The sequence below is a fragment of the Enhydra lutris genome, unplaced genomic scaffold (genome assembly GCF_002288905.1).
Source record: "Enhydra lutris kenyoni isolate GAN:26980312 unplaced genomic scaffold, ASM228890v2 scaffoldscaffold1, whole genome shotgun sequence".
NCBI classification, from domain to species: domain Eukaryota; kingdom Metazoa; phylum Chordata; class Mammalia; order Carnivora; family Mustelidae; genus Enhydra; species Enhydra lutris.
Window position 1 is genome coordinate 18,570,867 of NW_019154085.1, and position 24,872 is coordinate 18,595,738.

Below are 24,872 nucleotides of genomic sequence, written 5' to 3' on the forward strand. Positions count from 1 at the left end.
AAGTTTTAAACTTCCCTTGGGTTAACACACAGCGTTTGGCATAATCAGCTGCTTAATAAATACTTCTTAAATGATTGTTTTAAAATCTTAATTGAGAGCCATTATTACCTCTCACTGCGTGCTCTTCTCTGGAGTGACTTGATCAGACTGGTAGATTGCCCAACAGGATAATGACCGAGGAGAAAGAACTCTTCTAGACTAAGCAGGTTACATCCACTAGAACTTTGCTGGCCTTTCCGGGGGGAGGTAGTGTATCTTCTATTTCTTTTAAATAAATTTAACAGTTATTTACTGAATTTGCCACTTTATATCAGATGCTTTGCTAGACACTTCAGGGAATCCTAGAGTTCAGTATCTGCTGGCAAAGGGCCCATGGTATAGTAGGGAAAGAGGGATTGAAATGCAAACAATTAAAGATAACAAGGTATATGAGTGTCTAATAAATAGAGTAAACAAAGTGTTATGGCAATATAAGGAAGGAACAATTCACTCTCCTGGAGAGGTCAGTGAAGGCTATACGAAGAAATCACACTTGAGCTAGACCTTGCAAAATGAGTGAGCTTTCGTCAAGTGGAGAAAGGGAGCAATGGCATTCTAGAAAGCACATATGACATGAGCAATAGTGCAGACACAGGAAAGTACCCCTGTGTATTTGGAAAAGGATGAGCAGTCTAGGGGTTCTGATGCATGGGGTACATGTGATAGGGCAGCAAGAAATGCATCTCCAGGGCCTAGAAAATGCCAAATATTTCTGGCTGATAATGCTCTGGCCTCAGGGCCTTCCCTCTCTCTTGTCACCCCTGTTGGCTCTGGCTTCAGCCTTTATACTTACGAACAGCAGTGGCTGTTTCTCTAGCTGCTCCGTAGTTCAGGGAAAGATTAAGAGCTCAAAAGACAGCAGTGAAGGGGCGCCTGGGTGGCTCAGTGGGTTAAGCTGCTGCCTTCGGCTCAGGTCATGATCCCAGGTCCTGGGTTCAAGCCCCACATCGGGCTTTCTGCTCAGCAGGGAGCCTGCTTCCTCCTCTCTCTCTGCCTGCCTCTCTGCCTACTTGTGATTTCTCTCTGTCAAATAAATAAATAAAATCTTTAAAAAAAAAAGAAAAAAAAAAAAGACAGTAGTGAAGCCCAGTGGTCATATTAATGTTGCCAAGTAATATTCCTGAACCTAAATGATTTAAACGATCATCTAAGGCACTTTCCTTTTCAGATTTATACTCCTAATTTAAAGCACACATATAACACTCCTTAAAATGAGAACAAAAGAAGACAGAAATAAATATTACCCCCCCCCAAATCTTAGCTTTTAAAAAAAAGCTACTGAATCAAGCACAGATTTAATTCAGCCCCGAGTATCCTGGTAGCCAAGGCAAAACGATCCACAACAAGTTAAGAAATTCTCATCATCAAATAAAAGAAACATCAGTTCCTCGGAGATCACTTGATCTGTGCACACCAGGTTTAAACCAACAGAAGAGGACAAGAAAATGTGAAAAATGAGGAAGAACAAAGGAAGAAAGGGGATAATTTAAAAACATATCTCCCCCCACCTTTTTCTTTAAAGACATAAAATTCCCTCATTAAAAACCATCAAATGTTTTGGTGGTGAGGGGACCAAAGGTTCAGTGCCTGGATATGTTTTTCTCCTTTGTAGTCTCTCTCTGTTGATGTTTTTCTGGCTTTCTAAGCAAAGAGGAAACCTCACCCATTCCTGTAGACATGCATTTATGACCACATTCTCCTGGCCAGTAACCCTCTGTGGCTCCTTGAGGCACTTCTCAAGGGTGGAGTGTCAGCAACTGGATCTGGTTCTGAAGCTACTTCTCCTACCTCTCAGGTTGAACACTGGCGAGCTCCGTGAGGGCTTCAGGGCAGAGCTAACTCATTAAGTACAAAATGTGCAGGCACATATGACCTTTGGAAATCCAGCCCTGATTGGAAGCTTCCAGATTCAAAACAAAAGCTCCAGGGCTGGATAAAGAGTTGGAGGAAGCGCTCTGTGAGTGCTGGGCCCATCCCCCACACATCCCCCAGTGACTGAGAGGCTCACAAAATCAATAGAGCAGCATTATTAACTTTGCAATATCATAAGGGGAGGAAGGCTTCATTCTCTGCCTGGGTAGAGAGAGAAGACAGGGAGAAAAGGGCTGGCTTCAAGGAAAAGGATGCTTCATTAAAGTCTTAACTCTGGGGAGGCAGCTGCCATGTTAGCTCAACAGATGAATCTGGTGTTGACAGCCTCCCATAACAATGTTGCCCTTGGTCGAGGAGTTAGAGTGAAAGAAAGTACAGCTGGACAAAGCAAGGCCTGCATGGCAAAGAGTTTCTGTATGGTACCGACCTCTACAAGGTAATGCCCGGGGACTAACCAAAGACAAAATTGTAAATACATCATTCAGATGTGATAGTCTTTCATCTGCAGTCGCGAATTTTAAAGCATCCCATTGTTGCTAATTTTTCACTCAGTATTCCTGGGTTACCTACAAGTACCAAAATAAACATGTTAAGTGTTTCCACCAAAAGAAAATACAGAGCTATCGTTATACCTGAATGGAAATGAAACCACCAGCTCTATACTTGTGTCACCTCTAATTTGCTGAGGACTCCCACTCAGCTGGGAGACCACTGCCCACTCACAGGTCAAATGCCCCAATTCCACTGCTTCCACCACTGAGACAGTGTCACCAACAAACCCTGTGCACACCCAATGACCAGGGAGGGGTTCATTCCATCTTTCCCTTAATACGACATACACATTAGTCTCTCCTTTATCCTGCCACCATCCCTCAACAGTGATAGTAGTAACTAGCATTACCAGGCTGCAAAATTGGCAGACATTAAAGGTAAACTAAATTTGCAGATATAGCTTCATTCCAAAGTCCTTCCTCCAATCATACAGTTCAAGCAAATGTCTTATCTTTGTAAAGTCATTATTGCCTTCAGCTTCTCCATCTAGAAGTAGGTTAAGCATCCCCTATTGCAAATCATACCTACATCAATTCAATCCACTGGCTGCTAAAGAAGTATCACACTTGTCAGAAAGTTTTTTCCCTTTAACCACATACCAAGCCAAAATCAGACAAATACAGCTTGATACATTTATTGATACTATTCACATCACTCAACAGGGACAATGACAACTTGCCAGTCACTCCTGGGGAAGAACCTGAGCAAAGAAATGCTCATAATATCTATATTTAAAAAAAAAAAAAAAAAAAACTGGCACCAACTGCTGACCATAAGCCTCCTCTTGAGTTTATGTATACAGACTTTGTTACAAAGGATGTGCAGGAAGATATCATAAAGGCCTCCACTGACACGCATAGTCAAATCTCTTGCCTGCTGCTATTTGCTATGTAACATGGAAAGACTCTTAACTCTTCCTTTCCTTTACTTCCCTCATTTTCTTGTCTGTGTAAGGAATAACATAAATGTATTAAAAAAGAAGGTTACAAACAAAACCTTTAACCAGTAATACACTTACTCAATGCCAACAATATCTCTAGAATATGGAATGTAAGGAATTCTTTACTTTGCAAGACTAAAACTCCAGCCACAAACATAGCAGGGAAGTTATAAACCCAAGAGACTTGTAGTAAATGAAATAAAAGTATCTAAAGGTTCTAAGTTTTGTCAACCCCAAATGTCTGTTCCATTTTAGATTCCTTTTGAGTGGTAACTGTAAACTTCCAGGAAAACATTTTGAGAACATTTGGGGGAAGTATATAAAAGAGCTGTGAGATGAACAGGAAAATTCCTTGACTATTTCTGATGCGACTGAGAAAGTCACTAAAGAAATATTCTCTCTTGGCATCCTGTTCTTTTCCTTATATCCCGTCATGATATATACTTCTGGGTGTATTTATCTTCCGGGCCCACTGCTAGACTCTAAACTCCACAAGAGCGGGGACAATGTCTACCTGGGTCACTACTGTATCCTCAGCACCTAGTTCAGTGCTTAGCACATAGAGAACCCTCAGAAAAAAGGAAGGGAAGGAGAAAGAGAGGGAGGAATTGAATGTATGAATTAAAGAGAACCAGAAGAGTGATGCCATCAAGATAGCATCATGGGTTGTCCTTGACTTCACTCCCTGTCATAAGAGGAGCAACTAACAACTATTTATAAACAAGACACCATTGAGAAACTCCTAATGAAAGAGAACCCCCCCCCAAAAAAAATCACAGAAGAAAAATGAAGCGCATCTACAAAATTAAGCACTCTCTACTTCCTTCCCAATAATCTCAAAGGTTTACTATGTCCCAGTATGATTATCCTAATATGTTCATCCCTTGTTAATGGACAACATACTCTGATCAGCAGGGCCAGCTGACTTCAGGGACTAGGGCTGAGTTCTGTTCTGATGTGAAATAGCCAAGAAAAGGCAGGTGGACAGATGGACAGGTCAAGGACAAAGTAGTCCCCATAGCCAGAGCGTTTTAGAGACATGGGATTCTTCTGTTCTATTCTCTCCACCTATACCACTCATCCATTAAGACTTCTGCTCTATAGTCCTCAATTTCTTCCCATTTTCACTTACAGGTGAGGTTGGTAGAATTCAAAACCCACTAGAACCAAATATACTTTGGGTCACTCCCCTTCCCTCACTACTCCCAGTCTCTCTCTGGCAGGGGCTTCTTAAGTACAAGGGCCAAGGATAGGGAACCCTTGATCCTTTCCCCTGAGTCAGACAAACCAATGTAAAACCATCTCTGCGACCTCCTGTCTTCTTTCCTGCACCCTGAGCCTGTCCCCTTGCTTTGTGGGGCTCCTTCCTCCCCTCCTCTAGAGGCATGCTGCTCCCTCTTTGTCAGACTTCATTTTGGGTAGGGGAAGCCTTTCCCTTGTACTTTGTTTCCCTGAGGGCTCTCCTCCCCCAGAAATAACTACTTTCCAGAATATCCTGGAAGCAAAGCTTCTAAATTTCCTTTTACTTCCTTTATTCACTCCTGCTTGGGAAAGAAAGTAATTGGTGATTGAAAGGAAAGGTAAGGTAAGGTAAGGAAAGGGGAAAGTAGGGGGAAAGGAAAAGGAAAAGGAAAGAAGAGAAGAGAAGAAGGAGGAGGAGAAGAAGAAGAAGAAGGAGAAAGAGAAAGAAAGGAAAAACAGTGCAGGGGCGCCTGGGTGGCTCCGTGGGTTAAAGCCTCTGCCTTTGGCTCAGGTCATGATCCCAGGGTTCTGGGATCGAGCCCCACATCGGGCTCTCTGCTCTGCAGGGAGCTTGCTTCCTCCTCTCTCTCTCTCTCTCTCTCTGCCTGCCTCTCTGCCTACTTGTGCTCTCTGTCTGTCAAATAAATAAATAAAATCTTTAAAAAAAAAACAAAAAAACAGTGCAGTGCTCACTCATCTCTGTTCAACCTGACCCCTTCCTGGAGGGCTTGATTCTATCAGATGCCATGTGGGAAGCACTTTGGGAACAGGTAGGCCTGGGGAATCCTGATGAACTGCTGTTTGGTGGACCACACACTTTCCTGGATGGGTTCGCCCCTAAGCTAGCAGGATGTGGGGACAGGGTAAATACTGGGAAGCCAGAACGAAATGGCCCTTCCCAACTGGGTCTCAATCCAATTTTATCAATGATAAACCTGATATTTAACCTCTCTCTCTCTATGGTTCTTGTATCTATTTTCTCAAATAGGTTAGGGAGGGGAGAAGCAGACTTAATTTACTGGTTGCATGAAAGAACAGCAATTGTGTTATAATTATAGATAATTTTTAACATTCCAAATTATCGATCTTTCCAAGAAGCTTGGTAGTTTTTAAAGTAACATATAAGACTTAAAAAAAAAAAACCATATAACAAGAAAAACATAAGTGGCCCATTATTCCATCACCTGGACTGCTCTTAAAAAAAAAAAAGAAAGAAAGAAAGAAAGTAATGAACATATGCAAAAGCAAAGACATTTCAATGGAACAGAAAGGATATAAAAAGTAAAAATGGGGGTACCTGGGTGGCTCAGTCATTAAGCATCTGCCTTTGGCTCAGGTCATGATCCCAGAGTCCTGGGATCAATACCGCATCAGGCTCCCTGCTCTGCAGGAACCCTGCCTCTCCCTCTCCCACTCCCCCTGCTTGTGTTCCCCTCTCACTATGTCTCTCTCTGTCAAATAAATAAATAAAATCTTTTTTTTTTTAAAGTCCCTTTCCTCACCCCCCAGCACCCTCTCCCTCCTTCTCCCCCAAACTGTCAACAAGTACTTATGTATATTCTTTTATTTGAAATGCTAAGCATATCAGCATGTATAATAGACATTTTTATTCTCTTTTTTCCTCCTTTGCAGAAGATAATTGGCTTTTCATTTTAACAGCCAAGAGACTCCAGTTGCAAAGAGGCTGGGGTGGGGGATCCTGGATTCCTTCTAGCTTGCCACTCTACCCCCACTCATAGCTCCCTCCACCGCCCCACCTTTTCTAGGTGATTCCTCCTCCCACACCCACCCCATTTCCTTAGAGCCAAGTGCCTCAGAAGAAACCAAGCCATCACTGGATAACTATATAATCACATGTCACCATTGGGAGAAGCTGGGTAGAAGGTGAATGGGAGTCTGAATTATTTTTGCAACTCACTGTTGAGTCTATAATCATTTCAAAATAAAAAGTGTTTTTAAAAGGGAAAATAAGTCAGTGCTTCATGGAAAAAGTCACAGCAGAGGAGCCCTAAAGCAGGCGAGGAGGAGGAGGAGGAGGAGGAGGAGGAGGAGGAAACGACAATGACCAAGCTCTCTGATAACATAATGTGCTGAAGACCAATGTCAGCCCCTGGCCTCTGCTCCCTGCACAGTGTCCTCTGGCCAGAGCTGCAGATCAGCCGGCTCTTGAAATGTTTTAGGACTGGTTTGATTTTCTTTAAAGAACAAAACAATGTTTTCCAATAAAGCTATTTGTTATGAACTTGGAAACGTTACCACTAGATCTAAAGCATTTTATGCTGTCTTTTTTTTTTTTTAATAGTTGAGTGTGTTTCTAACCTCTTTAAAAAAATCAAAACGAAACCTTAAGAGTACATAAATATTTAATTTTGCAGAGAAAGGTATGGCTCTCCAGATGGGGAGTCGTCCAATTCGTGATCTCAAGCATTTTATGGCCACACTTCCCTGCAAATCACACTGACGGCAAAAACCCAGCTGCATACTCAAGTGTTTTGTCACATTCCTGACCCCAGAATCAAATTTCTCACGTGGCAGGTTGAGCCAAAGGGATGTCCTGACAAGTCCCTAGAGAAGTGGGTTGACCCTCTTCATCTTCACTTTTCCTTGAAAGTCTGGAGCTAGAGCAACCTAGAAGCTGTGAGCTTCAGGGACCTCATCCCACTCTACCTACTGTCAGGGGAGAGCTGTGTCTGTGATCTGACCCAACAGACAGAGCAAGAGAGGCCTATGCCAAGCTACCATATGGGCTGCTCCCCAGGGCCATCCCAGGTGCAAACTTCTACTTCTCATGGGGATAAAAACAACAGAGCCACTCCACCCCAGAAGAGATGGACTAAACTCTGGTGGCCCCTCACAAGCAGAGATCTAAGTGTGCCCACATTTCCACCAGTGCTCCAGGTGAGGCGGTATTGAGCAGACCTTTGACCTGACATTCTGGTCTCCTAAATCCTCATCAGTATGGCGCCTATCTTAAGTGGCACGGAGATCTCAGCATCCTTAGTGGAGTCAGTGTGGTCCTCATCAGAGAGATCAACCTCCCATCTTATCTAAAGTTACCTCCTACTAGGGTTGCCCTAGGCTGGGATAAGAGTTCATGTTCCAGACAGCATGTGTGGTGATCTGTCACTCCAATACCTATATGACATAAGCTGGGTTTCCTTGGAAGTCAAGCTAAGAAGTCATGGTAAGTCCTGGACTTCCTACTCAGGTAAGTCCCCATCTTCTTATCATCTAACAACATGTGACAGTACATTGTTAATGAGTCATTTTAGACACACAGACTTCCACTTTCAGAAGCAAACTGTCCCCAGAATTCTCACTTCTACACAAACCCCAAACCAATCTTTATCCTTGGGTACTAACACACACACACACACACACACACACCTGTTTCATGCACGGTAAAATACTCTAATTTTTTAAAATGCACCTAAAAATGAAGCAAATTTGTTATATTTATCCAGAAGTTATGGCATGCCATAGATTATAAACTAAATTTACTTTTTCAAAGTTTATGTAAAAACTAGCACATGTGTGCATGTGTGTGTGTGCGCGTACGTACACACACACACACACAGAAATGTCCCCACTTTTAGAAAACCAGTAGGAAAAGGTTTTCCAAGTGCTGTATGTCACAAGTTATAGCCTTATTTGAACAAATAAAAAGCTACTCCTCAGAAAACTGAACAGAAATCATAGGGAGGAAGAAAGCCAACAAGAAGTGCTAGTTTAAAGGTTAAAACAAAAGCCTTTCCTACCACAGAATAGAAAACAATAGCATTGTATAGCATGTGACAGTTTACAAGTCACTTTCACATCCATACATCATTTGATTACGACAATCCTATTATTATAATCCCCATATTGCAGATGGGAAAATGCAGGTTAGCAATTTGCCTGGTCTATACTTCCAAAGTCAGGACAAAATTCCAGATTTTCTGACTCCAAATCTCTTGAATTTTCTACCACACCAGTATTTCTCAAACTTAATTTTCATTCCACCTCTATGCATTTTTACCAAATCAATATTCCATCTGTACAATCATTTCCCTATCATTTTCTTTTTTAATTGTCTAAGACGTTATGTATTAAGGTTGCATATGTCTTAAAATACTTTTCCTATAAATGCTTATTCATAAAAGATAACCATAAAATTAAAAACAACAAACCAAAATGGTATTATTAACTTATAGCTGGATGTTTATCTGCCAGAAGCTCTGGTTCTGAGATCTGTTCTCTCTTTATGAGAAGAGGAAGATGAAGAAGGGAAAGAGGAAGAAGAAGAAAAAGAAGGAAGAGGAAGAAGAAGAGAAGGAAGAGGAGGAGGAGGGGAGAGAGAAAGTGAGAAAGCAAAAAAGCAAAAAGAGAAGATGGAGAAGGAGGAAGAGAAGAAAGAAAGATTATCAAGCCTTTGGTGTTAAAGACATACTATCACAAAGCTGAGTCTTTCTCCTTGAGTTAGTCAAAAGGATTGGAAAATAAAATCTAAAAAGGGAAAAATACCGCTTCCCATGGTAATTTGTTGTTATTTAACACTGCGCTCTTGAAACTTAAGAAGTGCATCCCACCCTTTGAGAGGCATTGCCTTGAACCATGCTGAAGCACACACTGTGTTAACATGAGAATATATTTAAACTATTGAAAAGGGCCTCACAATTCTTGAAGGTCCAATATTGGCTCAGACTGAAATAATGATCTCTAAGGCTCAGGGAGGTAACCTGTAAACTGAGGAGGGGGAAGAGAGATTGTAATGAGGTGTCTCATGCTCTTCAAATTCTAATATTTGTAAAATTCTAGTCTCTGTGAACAAAGAGCACAAAGAGGAGATCATGGAAGTAAAAGCAGGAGGAAAAAGTAGGCAGACACATCTTAGGTAGGAAAACAAAGGTTTTTTTTTTTTTTTTTTTTTTTTTTTTTGTTTTTTGTTTTTGTTTTTGTTTTCCATTCTGCTTCTCTTTAACAGGAAAACTGCAAGGACATTTTAAGTCCACATGCCTGTTTTTTTTTTTCCCCTTTTCTTTTCTTTTCCTTCCTTCCTTGAAATATTTTTTCGGAAATATTTTAATGGTAAGCTAATTCACACAGTAAAATAACTATTAGTTTAAAAAGTATTTAATATGTATAGTAACAGGATAATGATGCTGGGCCTTTACTTAGCACTCAAGTTTTTAAAAAGAAAGAAAAAAAAAGGAAAAGGAATTGGGAGATTGGAGAAAGGAAGGAGGAACCCTCAGCATCAAGTATTTCAAAGAAATGGCTTTTTTAAACAGGAAAAGTACGACCCTGAAATTCACCATCTGGTCAACCTAAGTGATATCCTTAGTAATATAAGGGAGCCAATATAAAATAATAAATTTTTTTAAATACCTCTAATGTAGAACAGCATCCTGAAAGCATTAGAAAATGAAGGCCAAGTGCCTTGCTGGCAGTATTTGCGTGCCAAGGGTAGGAAGAAAGCAAATTACTTGATTCTCAGGAAAGTACTTTATTATAATGTCCTGGACGTCTTCACACAAAAAGCATCATTTCCTCTGTGAAACAAGTCATATAAAATCCACCTCAACAAAAAATAAGCAGTTAAAGCAATTAATGGGATTCTGTACAACAAGCCTCTATGACAGACTGAGAAACCTGTTATGTGTTTCTCTTCCTCAAAAAGGAGTTTTTCCCACCACTGACCAACTGGGCCTCCAGGAGTGACAAAAGATACCCTGACAAAAGCAGCCATTTGGTAATGAGGGCTATCTGACTAAAAAATACTTTTTGTTTGGTATTGTCCCATTTTGCTCTCACTTAAGACCAAGAAGGGGATGGATGCAAGCTCAGGAAACTCAGTTTCCAAATTGGAAAATGCTGCAAATACCAATAAGGAAGGAACGTGCTCTGGAGCAACTGCTCAGCCCAGGCAGGGAGAGGGGTAAACCAGATGGTCTTTTCCATCCCAGATTTCAAAGATCTACAACAGAACCTGGATGACTAGGAGAAATTCAGATGCAAGTTGGAAGCTGCTCTATAAAATAGAATCCCAAACAAAGACATTCAGGAAGGCAGAGAAATCTAAGACACAATGAAAATGAATTATGGGTGAGAGTATAAAGCAATCCAGCCTGAGACTGGGGTGGACAAATAAAGGTTGTTCCCAAATCATAGCATTTTGGGGGGGAAGGTGCCTCAGAGAGCTACCAGACTAGGACTCACAAATCCACAGGTATGCTGTCCAGGTCAGAGATCAGAAATGAAATTAGGTAGAAACAATGGAGATAAGGTTAACTGATGAGCACACAATCTGTCTAAAAACATTCAAATTAAAAAGAAAATTGAAATATGTATGCTGGCCAAATAAAACAACTCTTCAAGCCAGTTCAGCCTAGGAGCTTCCTGTTTGTGTCCCTGATAATCTAACTCTTCCTAGCTCTACCCTAAACTAAGTTCTAGCCAGAAGGAAAGAGATCGTATATTTGAAGATAAGCACAAAATAGTGGGTATATGTGGCAGAGCCAAAATGGTAAGATTATGTTCCACACTGAGATGATGTTAAATAGAAAAAAATTTAAATGATATTAAAGCAAAAATCCTCTGCATGTCTTTGGTTCAGGTATACTAAGTTCACATGAGAACAAATTACCATCTAGTTAAACACAAAGCTACTGAGAACTGGGGAAGATGTATGTAGGGAGACGTTGTTCAAAACAAAACAAAAACACCTAAGTAATCAGAAAGTCAGACAGCTAAATCTGTAGTTAAATTTGTCACAATGGCCCTGGATTAGATATGGCAAATGGAGTGGGGTACTTAGAACGCTTATGGCTTGTTTTTTAAAGTTACATGTTCAAGTTTCCTTCTAGATACTTCTCAATAGCAAGATAAGAAAAATCCTTTCCATTCCTGGGATTGATTGATGTATAGTTAAAAAAAAAAAATTTGGAGGTGAAAAAAAGAAAAAGAGTTTAGGATTTTTTTTTTTTTTAATGAAATTCCAGGAAAAAGATCTCATTGATATATTAGGTGGTGTGAAGACTTCCCAGGAAATCTTTGAAGTGGGGAGAAGGATGAGGACATTCTCCCTTGAGATAGCTGGAAGCAGGCTAGAGAAAGAACTGGAAATGTTCTTTCTAGGAGCCCCCCTCCTGCCAGCCAATGGGGCCCACCTTCCCTGGTTTCTATGTATCAAAGAAAACACAAATACACACACTCCTCAGAAAGAGGAAATGCCGTCTGTGCACCCGGCTGGCATCTCTGAGATAAATCTCTCCATAGGTGCTGGGCTAAACCTTCAATATGAGGAAATAATCTTTGAGTTTTATGGCAGTGTATGCATGATTCTTCCCCTCCCCCATAAAACTCCCAACATGAACAACCACATCAAATTATTGCTTTTCAGAGGCCAATTCAAAAACGCCCTACTTTATCACAGAAAGAATATTCCTTGTGTATGTGAGTGCTCCCATTATGTCTTATTTGAAGGAGGAAAATGAAATAAAAATCCTATCTGAGATATTTATAGATCTCATAAAACCTGATTCACTCTCATAAGCTGCTGTAAGCTCAGTCATCAGGTAAGGCAGAAATGGCAGGTGTAGTAACCAGCACTGTATTATGTTATATATGCCTAATTCTGGCTCTTCAAAAAAATAACCGCATGTTGGAAAAACTTACGGGAAGTAAGTCATAAGTAAGACTGGAGATAAAGAAAGGGGAATGGGTTTGGAAATGTGCATGAGCAGGCCAGCCAAATTTCAACATGTCACATAGGCCCAGTTTCAGGGGACAATGGGTGTATGTTAGTCTTTCCCCAGTTCTAAGTACAAGTGACTTCATAAGAGCTTTCCCTGTGGGATGGATAGAGGAATACCATGCGCAACGCCCAGACCTCTCTCTTGCCCTGCTTTCCATCATTCACCTTCTCTTAGACATTCCAGGATCACTGGTGTCATAGATCAGTGATACCATTTAGAAAAAGAGCCTGTGCCACTTTGCACTGCTATTGAGGAGAGGAAAGATAGTTGAAAATGGAGAAGAAATGAGCGTTTGTTAAGTGGATGCTAATGCTAGACATTGGGCCAGAGAGTCAACATGCCTACCCTTCTGGAAGCAGTATTAACTCCATTCTGCAGATGACAGAATGAGGCTCAGAGATACTGTCTCGAGGTTTCAGTTCTGCCTTATTCCAAAACCTCCATGTAATTTGACTACCACCAAACACTGTGACCTGAAGGAGATATAGCATAGTCCACTCCTTTTACAGACGAAAAAACCAAGCCCCAGGAAGAAGACAGACCAGAGAATTATTCAAATCCATACGGGTCCATCGGTTGCCAGGCCATGACCTTAAGCTTCTGTCCTGGTGTCTCCTATCCCACCAAGCATCAGTATAAATGTTAAAAATTCAGAGTATTGAGCAGACTGCCTGGTTGGATCCTCACTTCCAAGTTGTGTGACCTCAGGCGAGTCATTTAATACCTCCAACCTCAATGTCTCCATCTGTAAAATGGAGATATGCAGAATCTGTATCTCACAGAGTTGGGAGGATTAAATAAAATGCTGCATATGATGAGTTCAAATGAGATCATTTTCAGGGAATATCTGATCTATATTAGATATTATAATAATATCTAATACCTAATATCATAATGATGTAATTATTATGATGACAGGAAGAGTGGCCAAGAGGAAAGAGGGAAGAGGAAAGTGCGTTCCACGGACACTGGTTTTGCAGTTGTTTTGCAACTGCGAAAAAGATAACTTGCTTAATCTTCCTCTGCTTCAATTTTCTCACCTCCAAATGGGAAATTCTGTAATATCTCCCTGCTCCTTAGTTACAGAAAGAATGTGCTAATGACAAGAGACCATGAGCAAGACACTCGGAGCCCTTCTGACTGAACCCTTAATACAGATGCTTGTTAGACTCTCCAAGTAAATAGGAAAATCCCCATCACGGAAGACATGATCTCTTGGTTCATACTAAAAAAACAAACAAACAAACAAACAAAAAAACCAAAAACCCAGGAACCTTGATGTAGAGAGGCAAACACACCAGTAAGGGCTGAATCATCTTAGAACAGCAACTCAGTTTGCCGTTGAGCAGCATGTCCGGTGGCTCACAGGAGAATCAGCCCCAAATAGGGCCTCCTTGCAGCAGACCCCTCCTCCCACCATAGGCAGGAACTGGGGTCTATGAACAGGGTCTATAGTGGCCATCTGTACAAACACTGAAAGCTCAAAAGGTGTGGGTAGGAGGAATCTATTTCCACTCCTTTGTACGTTGACAAATTTGCCGCCTCTCCAAAAATAAGAGCCAGCGCTATGACCACTCCATTGAATTCCAGCTAACCGCTCCGGAAGGTGAGCCTGTGAGCAGGGTCAGGAGCAGGCAGGCACTCCCTTGCACAGCAACTGCTCCACAGCTAATTGCCGTTTTCACAGCTGGGTTGAGCTTTCCAAAAGGCATCCTTCAACCCTAAGCTCTGAGCTCCTCTCATGATGTTCTTTCTTGCCAACCATACCCCCATCAAAGACAGTTTATAGATAAAAGGATGTAGCTATAGTACATACATTTTTGCAAACATCACAGTGTGAAACAGAGGCATTTCTAAGGCTTCTTTGTGAAGATCACCACATGCCATGGTCATTACCACAAGAGCTAAGCCTTCCACGGACAAGGAGGCAGCCTCCTTGCCTGAATGTCCTCAGTGGCAATTCTTCCACAGTTTATTTTTGCTCCTCTTACTAGAAACATGGGTCCTTTGAAATCCTTTATAAACAGAGTCTACTTCCAAACAGTGAGGTCAGTAAGAAATATGGAGAGCTGCTACCTAATGCCTACCTGGCATCACCCACAGATGTCCAAGCATGTACCCATCCCTTTAAAACCACAGAGCAGACTGAGGTAAGTGGAAACTCATGGTTGAGGGCCTGCCGAGAATGAATTATTTGAAGCACGGCATGGCTGCAGCTGAATGCCCAACACCACAAAGGTACCAGAAACGGAATTTGACCAGGTTAAGCAAACCTCTACTGGGTCACAGGAATGTGAGCCAGATGGGACCGCATTTGACACTTTAAGGCAAGGGAAAGCAAAACAAGAAGGATGAAACAACACTTGGGCCATCACTATTAACCACTGCGCTGGGCGAAGTACATCCACCAGCACTGTCCTGCTTTATTCTAAACCTCCATTACACTTGGACTCCAAGTTACACTAGAAAGCGGGAATTTCCATATAAGCAGCAGGCACCTGCAACTCTGATATATCTGACATTAATTCTCCATAGCTTAATGGCTCAAAGCCTTGGCGGCATATTGGAATAACCTGGAAGCTTTAAAAAACACTGATGCCTGGATTCTACCTAAAGGGATACTGACTTGATTGGTCTGGCGTGCAGCCATGCTTGAAAACCATTGCTGCAGACGTAGTCAAATTCTAACGCACCATCATATCCTAATCCCTACATATCAACGGAATGCCTACTGTGTACAAGGCTCTCTATGAACCTAAAGGGTTGCATATTAAAAGCTGATTATCAAAATTATAAGCAAGGCATTAACTCTGCTCTACATCAAACAACCTAACTGGAAAAACAAGTGAACAGGAAAAAAAGACACGAGAAGGAAGGAAGGAAGGAAGGAAGGAAGGAAGGAAGGAAGGAAATGGAGGGAAGAAGGAGGGAAGAAAGAAAGAAAGGGAGAAAGAAAAAAAGAGGGAAGGAGGGAAATAAAGAGAAAGTCTACTACAAAACAAAACCAAAAGGCATCATGAAAAATTAAAAAGTTCTACACAAGAGTGTAGAAATAGTAACAGTTACTATCGGCCAAGGGAAGGGAAAGGAGTTTCCTGGAAGATGTGGCAACCATCTGAAAGTTAAAGGATGCGTAGAATTTGGACAAACAGAATCAGAGGGGAAGAGGCAGAAAGAAATAAAAAGCTGAAGGAAATGACAGAAATAAAGACCAGAGCAGGAAAAGTACAGTGATCCAGTTTGGATGGCACTTACTGCACATAAAAGGGGGAAATGTGATGACTACCCAGGCCAAGCTGAACATCCTAGAACATCCTGACTCTTAGAAGTTTGGCCTCATTCTATGTGCAACAGGGAGCCATCAAGAGCTTGAAAACATGGTGATGGAGGTAGAAACTCTGTCAGGGGCGGTGTCAGGGCTACCCTGCAGAATGGGAGAAGGGGCAGGAAGGTAAAGGCCACGGTGAGGTAGTGCAGTGGGATTCTCATCTGACTGGATGCAAGGGAAGAGAGTAGCCAAAGATGACTAGAGCTTCAAACATAGATCACAAGAAGAAAGATCATCTCAATAAAATAGACTAGGCAGCCCGGAAAGGAGGAAAGATGTTGCTGAGTTCAAGCTTTGTGACACAGTCAGCTGAGGTGATCATGTAACAACCCCGAAAGCCTTTATTGTCCATCTCATGTTTGCAACCCATCCCCACATTGGGGACCTGAAAGTCAGGAAAATATCTGCAGTTGGAGATTCAAGATACAGCTCTGAAGAAATGAAGAAGTCTCCATTTGGAGAGGAAACTGCAGTTTCTAAGATTGTAGAGGTGAAACAGATCAGTGAGCTGAGTTCCCACAGAGAATTCTCACCATCGTAAGTCCCCAAGATTGGGTAGAGAAGGTCAAAAAATCACCAGGTGAAGGGGTGAAGAGCACCCTATGTTTCCCTTCCTTCAGAGGTATACTGTGGACTTAGGCCCACTTCATCCACCAGCCCCAAAGGGACATTTTGAAAAGTGCGCAGAAGCTGACTTTCTTCCCAACTGCTTATCTCAGTATGTCGCATTTTTTTGGTTCAAATTTGTAAAATCTTACAACCTCAATACCCATCCAGCCTACTCTAGTAATTTTTAAAAACTTCAAAAAAAAATTTTCCTGAATTGGCACATGACTGCTGTTACCATTTTGTGCGGTCTCTTTGTTGGCAAGCTGTCAGAGAAAAAGCCATTTCACACTGGATGCTTTATACATAAAACCCCAGTTCTACTGTCCATCCCAAAGCCCTACCATAACATCCTGCACATTCTTTACTCCCACTCTACCTGATATCACTGAAGTGACAGACTTTTTTTAAAGTAAAACTAGAGTTGTAATTGGGGGCTTTTTTTTTTTTCCAGGACAGTGTACATTTTCCAGGTTACCACACATTATTATAAAAGTGGAAAAGGGATTCAGTCAGACTCATAAGCCTTCACCAAGATATTCAATAGCTTCCAAGATCCCATGTACCCGTGATGTTCTAAGTAAAAAAAGGGGATTTTCTTGTTCCCTTTAAGGGGAGGGAGGGAAAGAGAGAGGAGCTAAGAATGAGAAGTGACTCCAAGTATACCCAGACAGTGTAACCAAAAGCAAGCAAACTGATGTGGGCATCAGAAAAGGGTCCTGAGTCCTGGAAGAGCCATCAGTGTTAACAACAGCTATGACCTTGGAGGGTTCAATGTTTCACCTACTGTAACAACCACTTGGTCCAACACTAGCATCTTAGAACTGAAGAAACCCAGACCCCTTTCATGATTTGAAATTCCAAGTTTCTATGTTCCTGGGTTTATACAAGGCCTGGGGCCTGACTTTCAATATGACCCTCAGGAAATGTCAATAAACCCATATTCAGAAGTAGATATCACATGTGGCTCTACATTCATTATTTTAATTACATCTAATCATTTCCGAATGACATGGATGCTGTTTCCTGGCCATTACAGACATGTGTATTCACACTGTATATTCATTTGCCCTAAAAAACGCCACCAGCCCCAACGTGCCATTAGCTAAAAGAGCAACAGGACTTAGTAAATCTCAAGCATGTTTTATAAACAAGGTTGTGGCAAAAGTGGGTAAATACAGACAAGCACAGGTCAGTGTTCAAAAACTCACAGGACTTAAAATTTCTTTTTTTGGCAATTACATTCTGATTCTGTATCACTTACTTTGGAACATGCTTACTCTCCCCTATTGGAATCAAGCTTATAGGTCAGACTCTATACGTGCATTGTCACCCAAAGAGTATTTTTGTACATAACCACAATTAAGGAATGAAGGATTTACTGTGAAATGGTTTCTATATTTTAACCTAAACAAAGGAAATCTCACAAGATGACTGACTGCACCCACCAGCTCAACCAGGAATGGTATCACTATGAAATCAGAAGTCCCCCACACCTCAAGCAGGCTGACACCAGGCCCATATTCCAAGGCTGCAGCTGACCCTTGGCTATAATACCAATCGACCACATGTGTGGTGGATAGGGCTACTAGAAGTTGCTCTAATGGAGGCAGAAATGGCCACAATAACAGGACACTTAGCAAGTCCTCTGTCACACCAAAATGCCAAGTGAGGAAAACAAAAAGGACTCAAGGCAATAGAACTAATTCTCCAAATCAGCAGCTGCAGATAAAGGCAACCAAGATCATGACCATTTTTAGGTAAAAGCATGTGCTGGTAATGGCAAGACTTCATTTATTTTGGGAACTCTTAAACTAAATTGAAAAAGGGTGGTTTCTCAAGTGGATGTTCTAGGGTGAGCACACAACGGAACGGGGTGGCGGAGTGCCTTGGGCAGGCTTGCCTAGGTTACATGTGACATTAATGATGAGACACTGTAAACTGTTCCACTGACTTAAAACCATTAGTACTTGTAAAGCTTCCTAATCACTGTACTTGTGAAGATCCAGGAGTCTGGGTTAAAACGTTTCTACCTGTTTACGCTAAGTAAGCATTCAGATGATTCAGGAAAACAAAGGGATTTGTTCCGTATAGAGACTAACTCTCCACCCCTCACTTCTGGCACCACTCAGGTTAAACTGGGGAGCTGTCCTAAACTTTCAGCAAATCCCAATTCCAATATACATGCTCACGGATATACTGAGTGAACCAGAATCACAAAGGCGTTCTCTGCATTGGCCAGTCACAGGGTCCAGCATAGGTGAAGAAAAGAAAAGAAAACCCTTGCACACTACTACAAACTGCAGAGATAGGGGGCATCAGCCCTTCCAACAACACGAGCCAGTGGGGGCTGGCCAGAGTAAACGGTACTCTTCTTTGCGCAATGGGCACGGAGTGATTCAAGAAGACTGCAATGCCTTCTTGTACTCAGAAAGTTAAAATCAGGAATCCTCTGAAGGGAGAAGAATCTGAAGATTTATAAGAGGGGCTACTAAAAGCCCCATTAGGACCCTCTCTAAACTCTTCCCATTTAAGTGGAGAGGCAAATAGCCCCCACTGGCGTTTATATTTAGAATGGGCTGGAAGAGAGGAAGAGCCCACATCTGAAGGTCTGTGACATACCCATGACATAAATCATTTCAGGGTGAGGCTGTCACCGTGCATCTTCTGCTCTGCCCTTTAAATGGACTGGACCCCAACATCACATTCTCCTCGGGGTAGGGAGCGGGGGGTGGGAGTTTCACGGAGAACAAAGAAGTCACCACTTCCTTTATCCTCCCACGAAAGACAGATGTAGTAAAAATATCTGCAGTGTAACATCCACTCACTTTAAAATACTGAACTGCAAACAGGTAGACCGAATGATAATGTTTGTGAGCCCCTAAATCTACACAAAGATGTATCTACTAAAAAGAACATGGAAACCAGTCTATTAAAGAAAGGCTAAGTGTGTGATTGATTGCACTCACATGTGCTCTCATTTGTAAAGCTACATTTAGTGGTTGCATCCTTATATAGAAAATCTGAATAACGGGACAGTTTTCATATTTTTTTTCATCACTGTTTCAAATAAAAAAAAAGATTTATGGTAACTGAAGAGCACACAAATACCATACAAAAAGAAAAAAAAAGCCCAGCTATTTTACTTTATTTTATCCTTTCAGTGTGGTTAGCAAGGCTCCTTTGTGTCTACAAATTTCCCTGGGTGGTGCTGTTGCCAAGAAATTCTAATTCATGACAAGGTTTTCTGCAAATTGGGGACAGAGGCAAACCTGCAGATGCAGGGACCCTATAGTTTGCTTTGTCTTTCTGGCTCAGACAGCACCTGGATGCTCAGGTCTGTAGAAGTCAGTGCAAAGGCAAGATCACCATAAAGAGGAAGAAGCAATGTAGCTCACAGAACAAATCCCATCCGTTGTATCATGAGACTGTTCTTGGAAGGCAACCATTTTTGTAGGTTGTCCCCTAGAGATGCCTCATATCAAAGCCCTTGTAGAAAGCGTTCCACAGTGCCTGAAACCAAGATGAAATTGCAGTGTTATGGGGACACTTTAGTTCGTACAGTAGCCAAGTATGCCATTAGTTTAAAACAATGGGGGAATGGGGGAGGAGGGAGGAATGTTCTATGATTTATTTATTTGTTTCCAGTAGCAGTGGAAAATTTTCTCTGAGCAAAAAGGAGGCCTGAAACTGACCCCATCTGCCAATTATGAATCAGCATTAACAACAAGCATAATTCCATAAGAGTTTTCAAGTAAACATACCATGCTCCTCAATGGCATGGAGCAAAGCTAAGTGCAAATAAGACTCAGAACTTCATTACTTGACCTGCACTCGTGAAAGAGCAGACGAGGTATACAAAATCTATCCAAATTCTACAAGTCTTTGTAGCTTCTTGGGAAAAAATAACCAAGAGTATCACACCAAATCCTTTTTATTTTCCAAGTCAGCAGTGGGTCCAGAAAAATCACGACTTCTACAGGCAACAAAACTCATGAATCATCAAGTGGCACCCTATAAGCTACTCCGGCTTCTGTCCTACCTTTGACTTTTTCCTACTTTTGCTCAGATGGCTCTTGGAAAATTTCCTGCAAGTTTCCGAAGAACCGAAGGCTGGTAGCCTTAAGAGTTGTGCGTCAGCTGAATTCCATAAAATAACAGACCACATAAGCACAGTGTAATTTACAGTTATATGACAGGCAGAGATGATGTTACTTGGACCGAGTGTTTAAGTATGCAGTCAGAGCCCAGGAATGGAGAGCTGTTAATGTAGGATGTGCATCTGGATTTTAAAATTACACCGGCAATGATTTTCAGAGTTGGAGCTGTAGGTTGCTAAAGACATCACTGCCTGAAAGCCCAATGTCAAAATGATGACCCCCATGACAGAAGGACCATCCCAAGCTCACTGACTGTTAAGCAGGACAATTATTCCAGGCCACAGTTTAAAATAAAATCCCCAAAGAGTCCATCCTTAATTTTCAAATGCACAGATGTTCTTGGGTTTATTATCCAAGCCACTCTTTCTCCACAAACCAAATCAGATTATTGGAATCTCTGTATTTGGCTCATCTCCTCAAGGCCAGGTACACTGTTCACTTTCAGAGAATATCTAATAATTGCTCCTCATCTGACCTCTAAAATCTGATTACCCCAGAGCATCAGGAAACTTCCTCCTGCCTGGGGGTTCTTTGTAGCAATCTTCTTAAGCCATTTTGAGCAAAGGAGTCTCAAAATTTCACCATGTGATGGTTGCCTTGGCCCCGACAGTTGCATATAACCATCCCCCCTCCTTACACTCAGAAGCAGCAAGGGGGACAGGCCGGCAGGGGCGGGGGCAGGAGAGGGAGGAAGGAAGAGATGGAGGTTGGAGGTTTTGTCATCAGCATGAACTTAGAGTCACAGTCACCTTTCAAGAGAGCAGTTGTGACTACAGGGACCAGGGCAGAGAGCTCCTTAGAGCGGTATCTTCTTTAGCAGAGCTTCCCCACAAGTTCTATTTCAGTGTGGACTATGAGCATGCCTCTCAAATAGCTTGGCAAAGGGTTTTAAGGTAAGAGTAGTTGCTGGCTGGGGAGGCTTAAGTCAAGAAGGAGGGAGGTGTGTGTATCGGGGGTGGGGTGGGGGGGGGATGAGATTCCTTGGTTGCAGATAGAAACTAAGCTAGAGGTTCCTTGACAGAGGCAAGTAGAAAGGGGTATGGAGAGGAGGGGGAAGGAAAAGCACAGAAGGCTTCCGAGGAAACAATAGATCTAATACATCCCCTAATTATCAAACCAGTGATGTTTCTTTACAGATCCAGACTCTCTCCTGGATGGTCTAACCAGATCTAGAAAAGCAGGTTTCCTCTGGAGAGGCCTTCCCCAAAAGCAGGCTTTACTACTGTGAAAACTTGAACCAAAACAAAGTTGTGTGATTCATCAGGAGGGAACGCTGTAACAAATAAAGCCAACTTTTTTTCCCTCCAACACTGCTTAACAGTTAGTCACAAACAAGGGCTGCCTTGGGCAGGCTGACTAAATCAACAGATTCCCTACCCTAACCTGTCTAGACAGTTGTTAATATGCAACCGGTTTGACACCAGGGGGCTGACAACGTGAAAGGAAAGCTATTTCAGAAAATGAAACTCTGGCAACATTTTGGCTTTCTTAGCTTGTGAAATAAAAGGAGGAAAAGATCTAGTGAGACCCTTCCTGAGACAGTCTCATTAGGGATGAGGGAAAGGATGCACTGAAGGAACGCCTTGCGCTATGAATGCGTGAACTGTGTGTGCACTCAGAGACAAAGTCGAGGGTCTCTGCCGGCATCCTTGGACAGCAATGGATTGTGGCCACACAGACAGCAGAGGCCAGCACCTGGAGGAAAACTCACCGCCTCTAATAAGGGCAGAAGAGCAACTAGTAACAAAGGTACAGTCAGAGGATCAGCTTTGCCTCTCCGCTCCCTACACGCAAACCCAAACCCCACTCGCTAAAGCAGCAACTGTTACATCCCTGCCTCAAGCTGGCAAATCCCGCTTCGGATCCTGGCAGAGGAAATTCAGCCGTTCATTAGCCTTAACAAGCTGCTGTCACTGGGTGAAGTTACATGAACAGCCACACACCAAGCCTCTCGCAGTCCTCCCCAAGGACAGGCTGGTTTCTTCAAGACGGACTGTGCGAGTTCACACTTCCAATGTGCAAATCCAGATTGTCTTCTTGGACGTTCCATGGTGCACACTGGAGTATTTTTAAAGAATACCCATACCCCCCCCCCCCCCCCCCCCCCCATCTTTCCTGCAGAGTGTCCCTTCAGCACTTCCTAATCCTTGCTGAGAAAACGACTGTTTCCGCAGCAGATCTAGCACTTTCCACTGACCAGCACTTTCTTTATTCCACTTCACAAAGCCCAGGGAACTTGTCACCAGACCCACTTTGCCCTCAGTGGGATGCCTAGCCAACTTGGTATCAGCGCCCTTCAGCATCATAGGACTTTCTTAACTAGTCCTCTAAGACAAAGTCAGAGGCATGGAAGCACACACCACCCTTTGTCAGAGGCTGTGCTTCTAACCAGGGAGGGACCCCCCCCAAACAAAAAAGAGAAAACAAGGATACATATGGAGACATTGCACTGGGGAAATGTACAGTGCATGGTCAGCATTAGAGAGATACATCTTCCCATCGTCCTCCTAGTTATCCTTGAGTATCTTTTGTCACTGGGCTCCTCTCCCTTCTGCCCAACTTCTCATCTCAAATTCAGTTTCTATCTTTTATTGACACTCGCTAATTACTGGGAAAACACTCCGCTATGCTCCTACCTCCTGACCCCCATCTGACGGTCGTCAGCACCAGTTGAAAGAACTGAACCTGATTTAAGGTACCAAGTAGGTAGAGCTCCAGCATGTAGGGACGCAGTATCCTGTCATCCATGGCCCATAAAGCCCCAGACCAGCTTCCCACCCGGTTCCTCCGAACCCCAGAAGTTACGCAGGTCTGTGCTGGGGATAGTGAGCCCGACAACGTGTGCGCAAGGATGTGTGTTGGTGACTGAAACGCAGGCAGCTCAGACCGGCTGCTCAGCTCAGCACACTAAGGGGTTAGAGGGTGGGTGGAGAGGTAAGCGCAGATGACTGTTTCCGAAAACATTTTAGACAACAAACAGCCAAAAAGGGGGTAAAAAATAAAACAAACAAACAAAAAATTCAACCCCAAGCCCACACCAACGCAGCCCCTGCGTCTCCGCCGCCACCACACGATTTACACAAGTAATTTAAATCATTCACCTGCTGCCAGGTCTCCTCCAGGGATGGCAAAGCTGAGAAGTAGCCGGTGTCGTGGACAAGTTGTAGCTCCTGGAATATACTATAACTAGCCAACACGTCCATGCTGCTGCTGCCGGGCAAAACGGGAGGAGAAACCCTCCCCCGAACACAGTTGGGTCTGTTTGTTTGTCAGTCTGTCTGGCTCACCCCCCAAGAAGGCAGACATCCAGTGGCCCTTTTGTTTTGTTTTGTTTCAGTCAACTAAAAAGGAAAAAAAAAATCAATGCAGGAGAGAGGAAGAGAGGAGGTGAGAGAGGAGAGAGTGAGTGGGGTGGATGGAGAGAGGCATCCAGCATGTACAAGTGCAGACGGCTGCCAGGAAAAGGGGACTTCTCCACGGGAGTAACAATTCCCTTCCAGGGCTCTAATCACTCCAGCTCGTGGATCAGGAAGGGGGATGCAAACTCACTGACACGAAGCTGCCATCTATTTCTGCAGCGCTGTTCGCTCCTAATGCAATCTTTGCTCTTTATTTTGGGAGGTTGCATTTTTTTTTTCTCGCGATCGCTTCTCTCCCCCCCCTTCCCTTCCCTCCCCACCCCCCACCCCATCCTTGCTAGTTTGTAGTCTCTCCCCCCCTCCTTTTCTCCTCCTCCTGCTCTTCCCCCTCCCCAAACTACCCCCCCCCTCCGCCGGGCGCTCCGCGCAGCCGTGGGATCTCGAAGGAGGGCGTCCATTAGGCCGCGTGTGACCATGTAAGGTAAACAGGGGGCTCATGAAGTCACTGAGGACCAATGAGGAGCGCGGAGCGGGGTTCGGGGCGGGGCTTGGCTCTGGCGGCGAGCGCGGATTGGCAGACTGCGGATCTCCCTGCTGCCTTACAAGGCGGTGCGAGGCGAGCTATTTTTAGAGGGCTATATAAGGGGGCTGAGGCGGCTGCGCGGCGGCCGGGGAGCGCGAGCGCGAGCGCGAGGGACGGGGAGGGCCGCGGCGACACTCACGCCGGCTCCCGGGATGCCGAGGCGGCCGGGCTGGGGCCACGCGGCGGCCTCCGACCCTCGCTCCGGTGCCTGGCAGAGCCCTGGGCGCCCGGAGCCTGCGCCCCTCGGAGGGGTGGGGTCGCGTGTCGCCGTCCTGGCGGTGACGCGGCCGGTCAGGAGGTGAAAGTCCAGAATGCGGGGTTAGGATGCCTCCTGGAGGAGGAGCGGGGCGGGAGCCCGGCGGAGCCGCCGTCGGGGGTGGGGGAGGAGGCACTGACACTTCCTACTCTGCCTCCCTCCGGGGCCCGGGGGCGGAGAGCCGCGAGGGAGAGGCGTG

At 43.5% G+C, this 24,872-nt stretch overlaps 1 protein-coding gene across 3 annotated transcripts in view; it reads right to left on the reverse strand.

The window, feature by feature from the left end:
- LOC111143205 (Kruppel like factor 7) overlaps positions 1 to 24,091 on the reverse strand; it is an 82,984-nt gene extending 58,893 nt beyond the window's left edge. For all 3 annotated transcript variants that reach the window (XM_022496787.1, XM_022496778.1, XM_022496770.1), the window contains exon 1: positions 23,577 to 24,091. In XM_022496787.1, the coding sequence (XP_022352495.1) occupies positions 23,577 to 23,678 (102 nt within the window). In that variant the 5' untranslated portion in view covers positions 23,679 to 24,091. The remainder of the gene's footprint in view (positions 1 to 23,576) is intronic.
- Positions 24,092 to 24,872: the final 781 nt, after the last annotated feature.